The 18,485-nt window shown below is 42.1% G+C and overlaps 1 protein-coding gene across 2 annotated transcripts in view; it reads left to right on the top strand.

Moving 5' to 3' along the window:
• Nucleotides 1-2,169: 2,169 nt before the first annotated feature.
• AGXT2 (alanine--glyoxylate aminotransferase 2) overlaps nt 2,170-18,485 on the top strand; it is a 44,708-nt gene continuing 28,392 nt past the window's right edge. For both annotated transcript variants that reach the window (NM_001131205.2, XM_024246604.2), the window contains 7 exon segments: nt 2,170-2,314; nt 9,799-9,887; nt 10,936-11,120; nt 13,377-13,500; nt 15,127-15,221; nt 16,889-16,982; nt 17,618-17,711. In NM_001131205.2, coding sequence (NP_001124677.1) covers nt 2,227-2,314; nt 9,799-9,887; nt 10,936-11,120; nt 13,377-13,500; nt 15,127-15,221; nt 16,889-16,982; nt 17,618-17,711 — 769 coding nt within the window. In that variant the 5' untranslated portion in view covers nt 2,170-2,226.

Genomic DNA, 18,485 nt, shown 5'->3' with positions numbered 1-18,485 from the left:
AAGACCAGCATCAACACGGAGAAACCCCATCTCTACTAAAAATACAAAATTAGCTGGGCATGGAGTAGCTGTAATCCCAGCTACTTGGGAGGCTGAGGCAGGAGAATTGCTTGAACCTGGGAGGCAGAGGTTGCGGTGAGCCAAGATCATGCCATTGCACTCTAGCCTGGGCAACAAGAGCGAAACTCCGTCTCAAAAAAAAAATATATATATAGTTTCGTGCAATGTTAGTTTAGTTTAATTATAAATTGATGTCATCTTACTGAGATGCATTTAAAATGTACATACATTTTGACCTAGGAATCCTTCTTCAAGGAACTTATCTGAAGAAAAAAATAGTTAGTCAAGTGCAGAAAGTTCTCTGTCCTAGAATGCTGGAGAAAATATAGCTATCCATCAAAAGGATCTTATTAAATAAAAAATATGAAGACTTTCAGTTTCTGAAACAGCATGTGTGTACACAGATAAGACACATGTAGAGAAAGATTTCTGAAAGGAAATTTACTAAAATATAATGGTCAGGTTTGTTGTGCTCTTTTTCTTTCTTCTTTATGCTTTTCTAGGCTTGAGTTTGTTTAACAAAAGTACATATAATGTTATGGTAATCAAAATAATTTATTTTCTTTTTAAATAAAAGAGGTATAACCTCCCACTTTCCCTCTAGAAGTTATTCAGAATGTACTGTTTTTCTTCCCCACTCTAGGTGACCCTTTGATGTTGGGTGCCTCTCATTATAAAAATCTCAAATCTTACAGCCCAAGAAAAATCTCAAGTCAAGGAAGACTTGCGGTGTTCACAAAGGCAACATTGACTACAGTCCAGTAGAGCTGAAGAGCATATACCAGACTTCAGAACTCAACATTTTCTCCCCTCTGTCCAACCACAGGACAGACTGTGCACCCCAGGGGGATGCTGTGTGTCCACTGGCCTCACTGACTTGGATTACTCCTGCAGCACGTGACCAGCCAGCTCATATGATCACTCCCAACTGCCCCCAAAGCAGAATTGACTGGGAGCTGGAAACCCACACAAAAAGGGACAATTATATTGAATGTAACATACTCCTTGTGCTTACCTAGTGCCTTCACCTCCTATGGGCATTCGGAGTAAAAGGTTGTTATGCAGGTGTTTGTGAAGGATGTGGCCAAGTCAGTTGTCTCCCCGACAGGGTGACCCAAGATTAATGATATCTACCCATCCCCACTCCCTCGACCCCCTAGTTGCAATCAACTTTGTCACTGTCCCCCTTAGGCACTGCCATGTAAAGCACGTGGTCCCCCATTCTGAAGCAGTGGGAAACCTAGAAGAGATGTACTCTTCGCAACCTGATTGGATCTTAAAAACATGGCTCTAACTGAAAAGAAAAAAGACACATATTACACATATTTACATAAATTAAAACTGAATTCACCCTAAACAACACACATTTTACAAGAATGCCTTCCAACAAAAGGATATATATAAACATGCTAAATAGTTGCTTATGGGGATTGCAGGTAAGGGGAGGCTGGAGTGGGATAAATGGGAACTTAAGAAATAATGAAAATAAGGCACACTAACTCCTCAGCTCTCAACCTTTTGCCTTCCTCAGACACATAAGATGATCCACAGCTGTCCAGAACCTTACCTAGCTATTTGGTACTCTCTGCTTTTCTTTGGAATGGTTCCTTCCCCATTGTTTTCTCCTCTCTTTCTCTAAGACCCCCAAAACCAATTTATTTATTCATTCACTTCATGCATATCCTCCTTTTTGCTGTCTTAGTCACATCCCTCGTTTCTCAATCTCTGACCCCTTCAACCATGTCCTGATCCTTCTCCCACACCCAGCACCACCCTCTTGCAGAGAAAAGTGTACCCAGATGAAACCCCGATGGAATACTAAACTAACAGAACTCGTCAGATGACCTTTGCTTTATCTGCCTGCTTTCTTTCCTCTTCCCTTCTGTTCTCTTCTTTTCCTTTCTTTTCTCTCCTCTTCTCTCTCTCCCTCCTACTTTCACTCTCTCTGTACCTCTTTTCCTCACTCTCTTTTTCTCCCCCTTGAAGGCACTGTTACTAGAAATAGAGAGCTCTGGGGCTTGCCTGAAGCCATGGGCAGTCACCACTCCAGGATTCCCCTTTTAGCACCTCCTCCCCATCTTAATCTCAAAGTCCAGCAGGATAGTGAGCAGTTAGAGCCTGACCTCCAACCTGCTTCCATGGGGGTTGGCTTCCTGAGTGGGAGAGATGACTCTAATCTGGAGACATTTGCTGAGACCCTTGTGCCTGGTCACCTCCGCTCCCAGGATCCTTGAGATGCGTCCTTTCCTGAACCGTAAGTGGAAACCAGGGGGACATGGGTCAGTAGAGGATCAGCGAGAGGGTAAGGCTTGAGCTCTGAAGGCTGCTGCCTGGGATTCTGGAATGTTAGACCTGGATGAGGTCTTAGAGATGAGGCACGTTTTTGACACACAGGTTCTCACCCTGAGTCAATGCCCCATTTTCATAGCCAATATTTTGTAATGCTCCTTTTTGTTTTGAAATGAAATTCATGGATAATGAAACCCGACTATACACAATTTCAACATGACATGCTATCTCAGCTTCAATATTTTCAAAAACCAAAGGAAAGCAATCAAAATACAGTGTGACTTCAATTTACAGATGCCCAAGAATGATTTCTATTTTTTCTTTTTTGAGACAGGGTCTCCTTCTGTCACCTAGGTTGGAGTACAGTGGTGTGATCATGGTTCACTGCAGCCTCGACCTCCCAGGCTCAAATAATTCTCCCATCTCAGCCTCCTGAGTAGCTGGAACTATAGGCACATGCCACCATGCCTAGCTAGTTTTCTTTTTTAACTTTTTGTAGACATGGGGTTTTACTATGTTGCTCAAGCTGGTCTCGTACTCCTGGGCTCAAGCAATCCTCTCACTTCAGTCTTTCAAAGTGCTCAGATTGTAGGCCTGAGCCATTGCACCAGGCTAGGATGACTATTTTAAAGACATAAAGCATCTGCATGAATTTTCATCATGCCTCTAGGAAGTGAGACCACTCTGTCAATTACCAACAAGTGCTGTGATTCACCCAGAGTCATCCAAGCCAGGACTTGACCCCAGGCCCTCCCCATCCACTCAGACTCGCCTCTCTGCAGTAGGAATAGAAAATATGAGGAGATGTTGGGTAACCAGACATTGGTGGCTTTATGAGTGATATCCTATATGCTTGTGATTTTCACATGGATCTTGTTTCACGAGAGCCCCACCTCCTCCGCAGCAAATTCCCTCATGCAAACATGAGATTAAGCAACTGTCTGTACGTTTATGTGCCTGTGCTTCACAGGCCCTAAACAGGTATAGGGGACCATTTTCCATTCCCCATCGTGACCAACTTTGCCTTCATTTTCTTCTCATCTTTCCCTTTCACCCTCCTTCCTTCCTCTCCTCTTCCCTTCCTCCCCCTGAAAATTGCAGTTTTTTGAAACTTGACACATGCATGATGCTTTAAATGCATTATCTCCTTTTATCTTCAACCAAACTTGTTAGTGAGTACTATTATCTCAATCCACAGATGAGGAGACAAGAGAATAAGGAATATCTAAGAAATGTGGTCCAAGGCAGAAACATGTAAGTGATAACTTGGGATTCAAAGCCAGGTCTATCTGACTCCGAACTCGAAGAGATTCTACCTTGGCCGTGTCTATCCTCCCCTAGTCTTCCAATCCTGTTTGGACTGCTCTTTTCTCTTGGTCATGAGTTGTTTTTGCCAGAACATCACTTAACTCCAACATTTTCTCAGAAGCAGGTAAAATTATAACCAGTCTTATGCTCAGTGAGGAGGAAATTATGCTGAAAGTACCAGCTGTTGACCTAGCAAGAGAAATGCCCTAGACTGCCCCTTCTCCTTTCCTACCCCAACCTCTGAGGATTTTGGAGCTGCACAGTGGAGCAGCAGGGTAACCTAGAAAGTGCAGGTGAGGCCTAGTACCTAGAGATCTTGATCTTCTCACTCGGGATGCCTTTCCATAGGCCCAGCAAGGACACTACAGAGAAGCAGTCTTGGAAAACCACACCACTGGCCGGGTGCAGTAGTTCACACCTCTAATCCCAGCACTTTGGAAGGCCGAGGCGGATCATGAGGTCAGGAGATCGAGACCATCCTGGCTAACACAGGGAAACCCTGTCTCTACTAAAAGTACAAAAAATTAGTCGGGCATGGTGGCGAACACCTGTAGTTCCAGCTACTCAGGAGGCTGAGGCAGGAGAATGGCTTGAACCCAGGAGGCAGAGCTTGCAGTGAGCTGAGATTGCGCCACTGCACTCCAGCCTGGGCAACAGAGTGAGATTCCATCTCAAAAAGAAAAAAAAAAAAAACCACACCACCTAGACTGAATGCCATCCTCATTACCCGGCCTTGCAAAAACCTTTGGGACTTTTATGTCTACTTTCTTACCTACTCTACCTAGGTCTACACCTGCTTGTGCTTGCTCATCCAAACACACACTCACTGAGCATACATTTATTGAGCACCTGCCATGTGCAATACATACATTCAGGCAAAATGTTTGAGCATCTATTATGCACCAGTGCTGCAGACTTAGCCACAATAAGCAAGAAAAAGCTCCTGCCCTCTATTCCAGGAAGGAGATAGACATAAATGAATAAGTAAATATGTAAAAATATATATATGTGTGGGTATGTATGTATTTATGTATGTATCCAATAGAGAAACATGCCATGTATAAAACCAAATCGGGAAAGGGAATAGAAAAATATAACGGGGGGGAGGGGAGGGGCTGTGATAGGGAGGTCACCATGTTTTAAGTGTTGTTTTATATGCAAAAATAAATAAGTCACAATTCTTGTATAGTATCTACATAGTTACTGTACAATATTCATATGCATAAAATGTTCAGCCTTGTTTACACTTTGATATGCACAATCACTTTGGGCTAACTGTGTATGCAAAGTTATGGAAGCAATTTGTTTTCAGTACAAAAGTGTGGAGAAATATCTCAGTGGGGCATTCTTTCCTACAATTAGCTAATGATTGTGAAATGTATAACATTTGCCGGTAGCTGGGGTATGTGCTCCCATGTACCAATTTCCTAATATATGCCTGCTCTCCCACAAAGGAAGGGGGCCACAAAAAGTCATCCATTTCCAGCTGAGATGTTTGTCCATTCCTGCCAAGCCTATTTTAAGAAAACATTTAAAATTTGCCCTAAAGGGGAGCCCCCCATCTGCACCCCTCCGGGCAGCCTTGCCACAGTCAGAACTGATTTAACACATGCCAAGGGCCAGGAAGGGTGATCACAGAGAATGCCTACTCCCAAACGTGCAGAAGAAGACCCACCCACCTCAGAATCAGGAATCGAGCAGTGCTCTTGCTTGTGGACAGCCACAACTGCCCCTGTTTGGCTTCAGCAAAAGGGCATATACTGGAAGGGTATGAAGGAATGGAGGGAAGGAGGGAGGGCAGCTGAAATAATCAACAGGAGGCTGAGGAGGTAGACAGGACCCCACATGCAAAGAAGCCAAGGAAGGCCAGGCAGGAGTAGAGTAACTTCTGGTAGGAACCTCCTCTTAGCAGCTTTGCTTGGGGGATGCAGGCACCCGGCATTCACTGCCGTCATCGTTTCACCCAGAGCACGCATGGGACAGAGGGGACCTCCACAGAGAGGGCTGCGAGAGATCATGTCTGGAGCTGGATGATACCGAACAGCAATGGTGAGGGTCCTCGGCAGCATCCTACAGACTGCGGCCCCATGTGTGAAGGGAAAAGGACCACTCTGGAGTCTCCAAGCTGGCAGCTCCAGCACAGAGAAGCAGAGGAGAAAAAGTTTCTCCACCAACCAGACACTGTCCCTCAGGCATCCAAACCCCAACACAGCTTCAGCAGGCCTCCATGGGAGGCAGTGTGTCAAACCTCAACGTCAGTGAGGGACTTCAAAACTGCCAGGGCCTCGAATTCCATCTGTCACTGACTCCACTCTAAGGTGGATGGAGGATGAAGTCTTCCTTTCCTAACTCATTGGCAACTCCAAGTATCAAATGAGACTCCAAATGTGACAAGGTTTTTTCAAGTTACCTAAGATGCTATACAGAAATGAGATATAATTGGCATTTTGGGCCAGGCTCAGTGGTTAACGCCTGTAATCACAACACTTCCAGGGACCAAGGCAGACAGATGGCTTGATCTCAGGAGTTCAAGACGATGGCTTGATCTCAGGAGTTCAAGACTGGCCTGGGCAACCTGGAGAAACCCGGTCTCTACTAAAAATACAAAACATTAGCCGGGTGTGGTGGCATGCACCTGTGGTCTCAGCTACTAGGGAGGTGGAGATAGGAGGATCACTTGAGCCTGGGAGGTAGAGGTTGCAATGAGCAGAGATTCCACCACTGCACTCCATGTAAGACCCCGTGTCTATTAAAAGTAGAAAAAGAAAAATAAGGCCGGGCACGGTGGCTCAAGCCTGTAATCCCAGCACTTTGGGAGGCTGAGGTGGGCGGATCACAAGGTCAGGAGATCAAGACGATCCTGGCTAACACGGTGAAACCCCGTCTCTACTAAAAATACAAAAAATTAGCCGGGCGTGGTGGTGGGCGCCTGTAGTCCCAACTGCTCGGGAGGCTGAGGCAGGAGAATGGCATGGACCTGGGAGGCAGAGCTTGCAGTGAGCCGAGATTGCGCCACTGCACTCTAGCCTGTGCGACAGACTCCGTCTCAAAAAAAAAAAAAAAGAAGAAGAAAAAGAAAAAGAAAAAGAAAAATAGCTGGGCATGGTGGCAGGTGCCTATGGTTCCAGTTACTCAAGAGGCTGAGGTGGGAGAATTGTTGGAGCCTGGGAGGTCGAGGCTACAGTAAGCCATGCTCACACCACTGTACTCCAGCCTGGGTGACAGAGGGAGATCCTGTCTCAAAAAAGAAAAAAAGAAAGAAATCATCCCTGGACATCTGTAAATTAAAGCCATACTTTATTTTGAATGCTTTCTTTGGATTTTTAAAATTATGGCAGCTGAGATAGCATGTCATTATTTTAACACATTATATGAGCATTGGGCAACAGAGCCAGACCCTGTCTCAGTAATAATAATAATAATTAGCATTTTAATAAATCACAGTGTCCACTGCATATTTTCAAATATTTTAGAATATTTTTTTCATTTTAAAGGGTGAGGAAGCCCTTAATAAATACTCCCTCTGGGCTGAAAACCGGTTGTGAATACTGAAAAACTCGTTATCATTACAAAGAGAATTTTCCCTAGAGTTTCCAAATGCCAAAAAAATTTGATTTTTCTCACTTACTTTGCCCAACAGTTTTTGTCATTGGATATTATGATTTTGGGGAAAGAAAACAAAGTTGCAGTGACCTGTATGCTATAGAACTCTGTGAGAATTAGGCAGCTTGGAAATGAAAGCTCACTAGTTACCCACTTGGCATTTATTATACAAAAGCAATGCTGTTCTCCAAATTGAATTCCATCTTTCAATGTCTTGAGTTGCTCATGTGAATTGAAGTGAAAATTGGTGAATTGGATGAAAATCATTAGCTGTCATCTGGTTAGCCTAAAAAGGCACTATCCGATTAGTTAAAACAATAAGACAAAATAAAACAAATACCTATTCAGAAATAGACCTTGGATATAGTTTTATTAATCCTAATCTCATTCATTCCTTCCCCTCTACATCCATCTCTTACATATACACACACACACACACACACACACACACACACACAGGTATGCATATGCATATATACACATACACGATTTCCAGGAGCCCCCAAAAAGCTTTATGGACCCTCAACTCTTACGTCATCCTCAAAACACAGGCTATTTTGAATAAAGAATGCATGTAATTATCTAGATAGTTAGATTTTAATTTTTTTCTGGCAAATGATCAAAACCAAAGTAGTTTTATTTCTTTCTGTCCATCAAATATCAACATTATTACTATTATTTTTGAGTTTTAGTTATTTATTAAGAGGGGTGATATGACAGTCAATAGATTTGGAAGTATTATCCAGGTTTATTTCACTTACTGACTCCTATTATTCTTTCTCCTACTTGCTCGTTACTGTCTCTATTTCTTCCTTCCTCTTTCTTCTCTTTCCCCCTTCTTTCCTTTCTTCCTCTTCTTTCTTCCTTGCAGAATTTCATGTATTTCATTTGAAGCCCTCACTCCACCATCATGTGCTTATCACTTTTGTGAATAAATGAATGAATAAACCTGCCTTGACTGTTTAAAATTCAAGCTTTTCTTTATCAAGTCTTTCTCTCCAACTCCCTTCCCCCTCCAGCCTACTTTCATAAATCCTATAACCTTGGAGTCAAGACAGCTTACAACCTCCTCAATGGGCAGCTCCAATTTTGCAGATAGAAAAATGAGACTGAAGAAATGAAAGGATTTTTGAATTCTTAGAAACACTCAGAATTTTTTTTCCATCTCAGAAGCATAACTAATTCAGAGAGACACAATGAAAAGCTTTTTAAAAGGTGAAATTCTCAGAAAACTAAAGCTATCAATTTTTTTGGTCCTTTCTATACATGGATAATCAAAAGTCACTTGCTTTTAAAGTAAGAGCAAATTAATGACATTAGTGATTACTTAGAGCAGAAAAGTGAATGGGATCTCTTTGAAAGAAGATATATTCAGAGCTGTTACTTTCCATCTTCATTTAAAAACGCAATTGTTCATTGTGTTTCTCAGGACTGTGACTTCATAGCCACACAAAGCACTAACATTTCTTTCATGCATTCAAACCTTCATGCTGAGAAAGAGACATAATTTTCTTAGCTCTCTCCACCTGTAAAATTATCTTAATGTTGACCTTCAGTCTTCAAAATTAGGAGCATCTTTCCTAGGAGTACTTATAAGGTCTCTAGACACCTCTTCCAGCTCTGACGTTCTGATTGCATTATTCCATCCCACTCCTGAAGGGGGGCCAAAGTCTGTGCTGGCAGGGAAGGGTGGAAATGGCTGAGGAATGAGCAAAACAGACTGCTGGGCTAGGAGTCAGAGGAGTTTTGTTCCCGTTCTTCACCTAACTAGCTTGATAACCTTAAACAGATTAATTTACCACTTTACGCTGGTTTCCTTATCTATAAAGTATGCATTTTGACACACACACACACACACACACACACACACACAAATGTAAGATCCCTCCTAGCTCCAAATATTTAATGAACCTGGTTCAGCTTATCCCTGTTTCATCACAGTCTTGTGTTGGCAGCCTTTTTTTTTTTTTTTGGCAGGGGGAGGTTTTGTCTTCCGGGTCTATTTGCATGTATTTATTACTCTAGTATATTGTCTAACACCTGCCTCTCCTCATTCCCTACAAGAATAGTCAACAGTCATTAATTCCGTGTGTACTGAAAGCTAACCAGGTACCAGGCACTGGCTACACACTAGAATTCAGGCACTAGGCAGCTGGAAGCCTAAAAAGCACCTCTATTAACAGAGGATGGACTCCAACAATGCGTTGCACTAGCAGAAGTTTTGCCTACTGACGAGAGAATCAACACGGAGAGGGTAACACGGACAGTTTGCCTAAACTGAGCTTCCCAAGCTTGTGAGGGACTGCAGTATATTTTTTTCCAGACTAGATTTGAGAAGAACTATCTTTTTTTCCTCCAGAAAACTCATTATTGAGATACTCAGTTTTTTAGTCCAAACTAAAAGCTGATTTACATGATTTTTTAACTAAGAAATAAACAAAATTGTCTAAGTAGTTTTATTTGGATATCTATAGGTGACTTTCACAAACAGACCTATGTCATGCCTTAGTTGAGGATTCTAACTCGCTTCACTATCAGTAGGTGCTTCCTGGACATCAGTAACCAAGCTCAGTCTTCATACAAAGCCCAGAATGCCTCCATGTGACTTCATGCCTGAAAGATACCAGGTAAGATTCAGGGCTTTAAGAAAACTCAAAGAGGTAGTTTCTCTGGGGAGGTCTCAATTGACTGTTTCCTTAAGAATGACAAAAAAAATAGCTCTGCTTGCCACTAAACTATCTCATTCCAGATATTGTACCTCTAAGTCATTGGAAGCATCTGAAACCTTCTTACTCCCTTAATGCTAGTGTATAAATTGGTGTCCATGTGTGAGAGATAGAGACAGAGACAGAGGCAAAGAAAGAGAGTACAAGAAGCACACTATACATGATGATTAATATATGTGTTGCAGGGAGATACACACACATCACAAATGTGATGGCACACATTGGCTTTAAAGTGACTGTTGCTCCTGTTTTAACTGATTCATGTGGCCATCTGACCTTCCTGAGTCCTCCAGCAAATTATATTTTTTCTCAGGCTAATAAAGATTGAACTGGCATTTTCTCTCTCACTTTCTCTCTCTCTCTTTCTTTCTCTCTCTTTCTTTTTTTCTCCCTCTCTCTCTTTCTCTCTCATGCATGCACACACACACGGCAACTCCTTTATTCTACATGATACTTACAGGTTAGAAATTGTAGAATCAATAGGTACTTATGAGGGATCCACAAAGAAGAGAAATACAGGAGAGATATTTTATAAATAAAGATACAAACATGATTAGCACCTCATTGTATTTTTATTTTTTAAAACACTACCACAACAAAAATGACTTATTAGTTCAGACTAATTGCTTATTAGTTCAGACATTTACTTCCGAAGTCTATTTTTTTCATAGTTAAAATCAACTCAGAGCCAAGGCTTTTCATTGCTAGGTAGAAATTCCAGCCCTTTTCTAGAAAGAGGTTGAAAGGCTACAAATAATAATTCACCTCCTTAAGAGAAAAGGCTTTAATTTTTGCAAGGACAATATTGGGTAAGTACCCCCACTTTTGAGCCTCTACAGGCCAGCAGCCCTCTGCTCTGTCCACTAGAGAGACTGGGCACTGTTACTCATAGATTGACTGCTATTGATCTTGTAAGAAGTGTGCGGGTTTAAATCTTGTTTATCTACAGTCCCTTGGCTACAACCGTGTCCTGGAAATCCACAAGGAACATCTTTCTCCTGTGGTGACGGCATATTTCCAGAAACCCCTGCTGCTTCACCAGGGGCACATGGAGTGGCTCTTTGATGCTGAGGGAAACAGATACCTGGATTTCTTTTCCGGGATTGTTACTGTCAGTGTTGGCCACTGCCACCCGTGAGTATCCTTAAAATCTGGAGATTTTTATTCCAAAAGAATGCATGGAAAACAATTATGTTAGTGACTCTGAACTCTTGATTTGCTTATCTTGGTTTAAAAATATCTATGACAGATTATGGCTGACATACTCCCTGCTATTTCCTGAGTACAAAATCTTGACACTGTTACTTTTCCTTTCTTGACAATGCAAGATTTTGTTATTCTCATGGCACATGTATTGTGGCATGTACCATGTGACTGGAGTCTTGCTGTGTGTGTTTCTCATTAGCAACAGCTTTCCAAAGACAGGGGTGCATTCAGGGAAAGGAAGGGAAGAGAAAGGCAGGCGGCTCTCAGAGAAACACACGACAGGCTTGTCAGGCGAGGGATGATGAGATATGAGAAATAACTTCTAGCCTGGGGAATCTTCTTCATGGCCTCTGCTAGATGGAAGAGGAAAAGAAGAATGATAAGAGACAGATGCAATCCTAGCTGGAAATTTACCTGGAAATGTATGGATCAATTAATCTAGAGATTGTCTGCAGTGTTGACGGTATACTCGCCCAACAAATACCCTTGGAGCATTCTTGGTTTCCATGCAGCGCTCTCATTTCATGTCTGTTCTCTCTTTCCTTTAATAATCTCACCAATGCAACCTCACACTAAGTTAGGGGAAAGCAATAAAGTAGCAAGTCTAAAATAAACTGAATAGATGTGGGCCCTTCCGTCAAAGCAGGAGGCAAAGAGTCCCCCCCTCAGGCAGCTGTCAGGAGGTGAGGAGTGAGTGTGCCTCAGGAGCCCAGCCCTCATCTTTTCCTCCCCTTCACTTCTCCTACCCTCTTCCATCATCAGGAGGCCCTAATCCCATGCAAAGTCACAAGAAGTATCCAAGATACATTTCAGATGCAATTTCAAACATGGGACAAACATACATGGAAGAAGTAGAGAAAATGGAATAGAAAATGAGTTCAAACATTCTCATTGAATCTTCCCATAACATTGACAGTCTTCCCTGGAAATGGGAAGCCATCTTTTCTACCCTTTGTGTGACTCTCATATATTTTGCTAAACAATGTTTTTGTCAAGTGTCTCTTCTTTTCAAGAATTTACTGATACTCCACAATTTTCTAAAGTGAGTTTCATGTATCACTGATCACAGGAGTTTCCGTGGAAAAGGGTCCCATAAGAAAATAAGTTTGGGAAACACTTTAAACTATATCTCCCTTCTGAAGAGAAACAGTGTACACTAGTCTATTATAGGTACTAAAATATCTGTAGTAAAGAAATCTGTATAATCTGGTATTTCTCAAAATATTTACCCACTAAATTGATTTTTTCTGATGTGAAAGACATTAATAACAAATAAAATTGGCATGTAACAAACTGTAGCAATTAATGTCCTTTACAGCAAGTTCAGACATCTTGGTTTGTGTTTTCAAAGCCAAGTCAGGTTCCACAAATCTATCATCCTTAGCCCCTATTATCTCTCAGTATGAACCTTCTCATCCTGTAAGGTTGGCCCAATCTTTCAAAGAATGTGGCTTTATTGTTACAAAATATTCATCCACACTAACCACTGTTCAGACTCAGATATTAGAATCTCCCTGCAGAAAAACTGTTAATCTTAGTCGGACGTGGTAGCATGCACCTATAGTCCCAGCTACTCACGAGGCTGAGACAGGAGGATCTCTTGAGCCCAGGAATTGAGGCTGCAGTGCACTGTGATTGTGCCTGTGAATAGCCACTGCACTCCAGCCTAGGCAACATAGTGAGAACCCATCCCTTAAGAAAGAAAGAAAGAGGGGAGGAAGGGAGGAAGGGGGGAAGGGAGGGGGGAAGGAAGAACTACTAATCTTGCATACATGTGCTTGGTGAATCTTTTCTTTAGAAAAATAAAATGGAAAGAACTCAGGCTTACAACTAGTCATCTCTTTTTCCAAACTCTTCAAAGGATGGTTAATAAGAAAGCATAGCTACAAGAAATTCTAAGCCCAAACTTCCTCCTAAACTAGGCATTTCTTTTCTAAAATCCCTTGTAATCAATGAGTCTCCTTTTGAACCCTGCTCTTGGAGAGGAATTCATTACCTTTTAAGTCAACACATCCCATTTCTGGACACCTCTAGTGGTTAAAGGAGTTTATTCTCATGTGTAAATAAAATCTGCCTCTTGAAACTCTTTGAGAAAAAAACAGTATATTTGGGTCCAATGACCAGTGTGTGTGCAGGAGGGACGTGGCACACAGTGCGGGTAACTCTGCTCTACTGCTTATCCAGAAAGGTGAATGCAGTGGCACAAAAGCAGCTCGGCCGCCTGTGGCATACAAGCACCGTCTTCTTCCACACTCCAATGCATGAATATGCAGAGAAGCTTGCCGCACTTCTTCCTGAGCCTCTTAAGGTACAATGCTCTTCCTGCAGGAGGTGAATTTTTAGGGAAGAAAAAGGTATGATGCTCCCAGCTCAAAGAGACAGGAGTCTTAGGATTCTAGGGGAGCTTCCCTAGGAAGCAGGGACATGGGCAGGGAATTTAGCCTGTGCGTTGAACATCTGTAGTGGTGATCTGATAGCTACATCTGAAAGCAATCAGACAGAAGAAGGGGATTTATGAATTGCTGGTGAAACAAGCCAGTGTTCCCTTGTGTTACCTCTGAGCCTCTGCCTCTCTTTGGTTGCTCTCTTCACCATGTCTTAGCAGAAATCACTTCCCAGGAGCCGTAGGCCTCCTGATGTTCTCATCTATGTCCTCAAGAGGTTTTTATCTCATCGCTCCTTAGCCTTTCTGCAAAGTTATTTGCATTTCTTTTACAAAGAGTGAAACCATTTTTAATAAGTGCCATTTGGTTCATTTGGTCCAAAATACACTTAGATATTTTTTTCTACATGAGCTGTTTTTCTGCATCTGAAATGACTGATCTTTTAAACTGAACTAAGATGTTAAAATGTTGGCCAAGATTTCCATTTAGACATTAAATGAGTTAATACATATGAAGAACCTAGAACAATGCTCAGTCCCGAGTGCTATCTATTATTATTTTACCATGCTGTCTACATTACCTAGAATAGATAAAGAAACTTGGAATAGCTGCAACCTCAGTTCAGCCCCAGATGTTCACAGAAGACCAGAAGCAGAGAGTCAGCAAAGTCATGAACACATGCCTTCCAGTCCCTGGGTCTGGAGGGCACAGTTCGCTTTCATTCTCCCCGTTCTTTTGTCCAGGCTGAGCTGCATTTTTTTGTTTACTTGCTTTTTTTTTTCTTTTTGAGACGGAGTCTCACTCTGTCACCCAGGCTGGAGTGCAATGGCACAATCTCGGCTCACTGCAATCTCTGCCTCCTGGGTTCAAGCGATTCTCCTGCCTCAGCCTCCCAAGTAGCTGGGATTACAGGTGCCCACCACCACACCTGGCTAATTTTTGTATCTTTAGTAGAGATGGGGTTTCACCATGATGGCCAGGCTGATTTCAAACTCCTGACCTCAATTGATCCGCCTGCCTCAACCTCCCAAAGTGCTGGGATTACAGGCGTGAGCCACCGCACCCGGGTCGTTTACTTGTTTTTTCAACATTCACACACACAGCACAGTCAGGCTGGGACAACCCCTGGAGTTGCAGAGTCAGAGGTCCTGTCTTGTTCCAAGCCTTTAGAATCAGGTGAGTGGGTTAGAGTCAGGAGCCAAGAAACCCAATCTTTGGATCTATCAGCTACTCACCACTGTGTGCCCCTCAGCAAGTCTCCTCTCTTGGCATTTTGCAGACCATCAAATAAAGCCATTGAAAGCCCGGAATGTTCCACAGCTGAGACAATCTCTTAGCCATTTTTCTATGTCTAGCACTTAGCAGCTACTGGAGGAAAGGCTATGGAATTCATGCTGTGGTTAAATGATGGAACTTCTGGGTAACCCGAGCTGGTCTGAAGGGAACTCTCCTTAATACTCAGGGGCTGGACACCTGCCCTTCAGCAATTTTAAATGAATGAGTAATAAGGAAATAAATTATGAGGCCACATGTCTTCCTTTCCTCTCCAGGTAATTTTCTTGGTGAACAGTGGCTCAGAAGCCAATGAGCTGGCCATGCTGATGGCCAGGGCACACTCAAACAACATAGACATCATTTCTTTCAGGTAATCACAACTTGGAATATTCAACTTTAGGAACATTGACTTACCCCCATTCTAAATGTGTATCTTTACATTGTAGCATGGAGTGGGAGAGAGGTTTTCTCGGGGATATTTTTCTAATTGTTAAGTTTTAAGGAAGGATCGGTCAATTGAATTTTATGACAGGATAACACCACTCAAGTTAGCCTGATACAAGACAGGGGGCCCCAACTGGTCACAACCAGCTTGAAGTCCTCATTATGTCATAGATCCTCCTGTGGACTTAAAGAGAAACCCACATGACAGTTTTTTAACTTTGAAGATGTGGCGGGGACCACACCATATACCAAGCAGTAAATGACTGTTCCCCACCTTAGAAGATCAAGGCTCTACCAAAAGATACCGGCCTATTTTAATTTCTGCTTATGATAAGGAGCTGTCCACTTATTTCATAGTGCCAGGTGCACCCATTTTTTACCTTTTATTCTCCTTAAGTTCAGAGGATGCACATATAACCGTGTATATTTCTGCTTCTTTCAGTGACTTTTGAGCACTGATAATAGATTAATTAATAAACCCTTAATGCCTATATTAGCACTAAAAATAATAGGAAACTATGCATTTTGCTTACAGTTGCCTCCCTTGGGTAATTGTATACAGCACATTTAAACAGACTCCTGTAAAGTTAATGTAAAAGATAGGAGTGACTTATTGTAAAAGTTGATGGAATGAATAAACAGTTGCATTTTTAAGCTGTCTGGTCATAATTTCTGTGTGAATTCAAAAGAAGATTTTATTTAATCCTTATGACAGCACATTCAATACTGCACATTCCATATCAAATGAACATGCAGTTATTACAGGAATAAGAAATATGGCAATAAAGAATTGTGATTGATGTATTACCTAAATGACATTCCAGAATATGTATGTCGAGGTAAGTATTAAGTAGTCATGGTACTACCAGGGTTCAACACACATTGTGTCTCCTTTTTCAAGATATATTAGGTCGGTGCAAAAGTAATTGAGATTTATGCCATTAAAAGTAATGGCAAAAGCAACACTTACTTTTGCACCGACCTAATACAACCATTCTTTTGAATAGTCTTAATAGTCCTAAATCCTTGTTTAAAGGTGATTTTGATATGGGAAATTGTTAGAACTCATTTGAAGCTGACACTGATGATTAGGAGCATTTGTACTAAATATGACTGTTTCACGTTCAAAAGAAACAAAACCTGTGTTTCTTAGATGGAGAATAAGGTGATTTATAAGGTGTGTAAGTCCCTAAAGATATTGAACAACAGGTATATCACAGGAAAAAATATTTGGCTTCCCAAGGCGACTACTTCGAAGACTGGTATTCATTGAACATATAATTTCTGGTATGTTGCTAAAAGATGACTCTCATTACTATGGAATAATAGAGTAGGGCAGGTCCTAAGATTGGAGTTCTTGGACAAATGTTCTCCAAAATTCCTTTCACAGTTTCAAATCTATGTTTTCTAACAACAGTTAGAAAAGACTATTAAGTACATTCACCTGACATAGGCTTAGATGCGTTCTTAGAAATCAGAGGTGAATGTGAATGATGTTCTATTTCATCTTCATGGCCTTCCTGGATTTTCTCTTTTGTCCTACTCAGTGGACCAGGAACTTGACCCCATCCTCCTGTTGTTTCTTCTCTGCAGAGGAGCCTACCATGGATGCAGTCCTTACACACTTGGCTTGACAAACATAGGGACCTACAAGATGGAACTCCCTGGTGGGACAGGTTGCCAACCAGTGAGTTTGGAGATATTTCTCTTGTTTCTTCAAAGACCGCTGAGTATGTGAAGTAGTTGATCAGGTTTTCCTGGTATAAGGATTAGAAACTAATACAAAGCCTGTCATTAATCAGGGGCTTAATTTGACCTAATTGAATTGGAGACCACTTGAGGACACCATTAGAAAGGCCTTCCAAGTCTGAGTAATAATTAATGACAGAGTTTTAAAATTTATTTTGCTTTTAAATAAAATCAAGTAAACTGCAAGGCTCTGATATTCTTGAATGCACAAAATTTCTATGCAGTCATCATTGTACTCACCTTCTGTTCCCACTTACTGTACCCACCTTTTCAGCATCTGAATCAGATACCTAATTATTCTTATTCTTTCAGATGCCCTTACCCACTGCACCCTTGAGCAAGTTGTTTCCAGGCTAACATTGAAATCAGTTTCCTTTGTAGAGGGCCCACATAGCTGATTTCTAAGAAAAAATTATCTCTTCAAAGCAGATCCTTCAATTTTCATCTTAAGTGGGGGAAGAATGAGGGAGGAAAACTAAGAAGCCCTCTTGTCTTGGTGGCAGCCGTATGCTACCCAAAATTGGCTGTCTTGTGTTCATGTTTTTGCCACACTCCTTCTTTTGTCATTTGCAGACAATGTGTCCAGATGTTTTTCGTGGCCCTTGGGGAGGAAGCCACTGTCGAGATTCTCCAGTGCAAACAATCAGGAAGTGCAGCTGTGCACCAGGTCCGACTGGGCAAGAGGGGGGCCATTGGAGGGTTGGAAGTTGGAAGGGATACAAATAAAGGCAGACCCATCCCTGAGGGCACAATTGAATTTGAAAACATGGAAAATAGAAAAGCCAGAGGAAGCAAAACTGGAAAGTAAACAAGTTATTCCTCATTGAATCAACGCTTATGCCTGCTATCACTTCGCTCTCAGACCATCTGTCTGGCCATGTAGGAAAAGCATCTCACACTATCAGAGCCAAGCTTAAAAAAATGACTATCAGCTGGTACTTGATTCAAGGCATTCTATTAGCTCTATTATAATAGCAATAGCTCTGGTGTCAATTTTAAAAGAAAACAAGCTGGGCGTGGTGGCATGCCTGTAGTCCCAGCTACTCGGGAGGCTGAAGTGGGAGGATTACTTGAGCTGAGGAAGTCGAGGCTGCAGTGATTCATGATTATGCCACTGCACTCCAGCCTGCATGAAAGAGCAAGCCCCGGCGGGGCATGGTGGCTCACAGCTATAATCCCAGCACTTTGGGAGGTTGAGGCGGGCAGATCACCTGAGGTCGGGAGTTTGAGACCAGCCTGGCCAACATGGTGAAACCGTGTCTCTACTAAAAATACAAAAATTAGCCAGGCATGGTAGTGTGCACCTATAATCCCAGCTACTCAGGAGGCTGAGGCTCAAGAATCACTTGAACCTGGGAGGCAGAGGTTGCAGTGAACTGAGATAACACCACTGCACTCCAACCTGGGCGACAGAGCAAGACTCCATCTCAAAAAAAAAAAA

This window comes from Pongo abelii, chromosome 4, assembly GCF_028885655.2.
Source record: "Pongo abelii isolate AG06213 chromosome 4, NHGRI_mPonAbe1-v2.0_pri, whole genome shotgun sequence".
Lineage (NCBI taxonomy): Eukaryota > Metazoa > Chordata > Mammalia > Primates > Hominidae > Pongo > Pongo abelii.
This window is presented reverse-complemented; position numbering and strand designations above follow the sequence as displayed.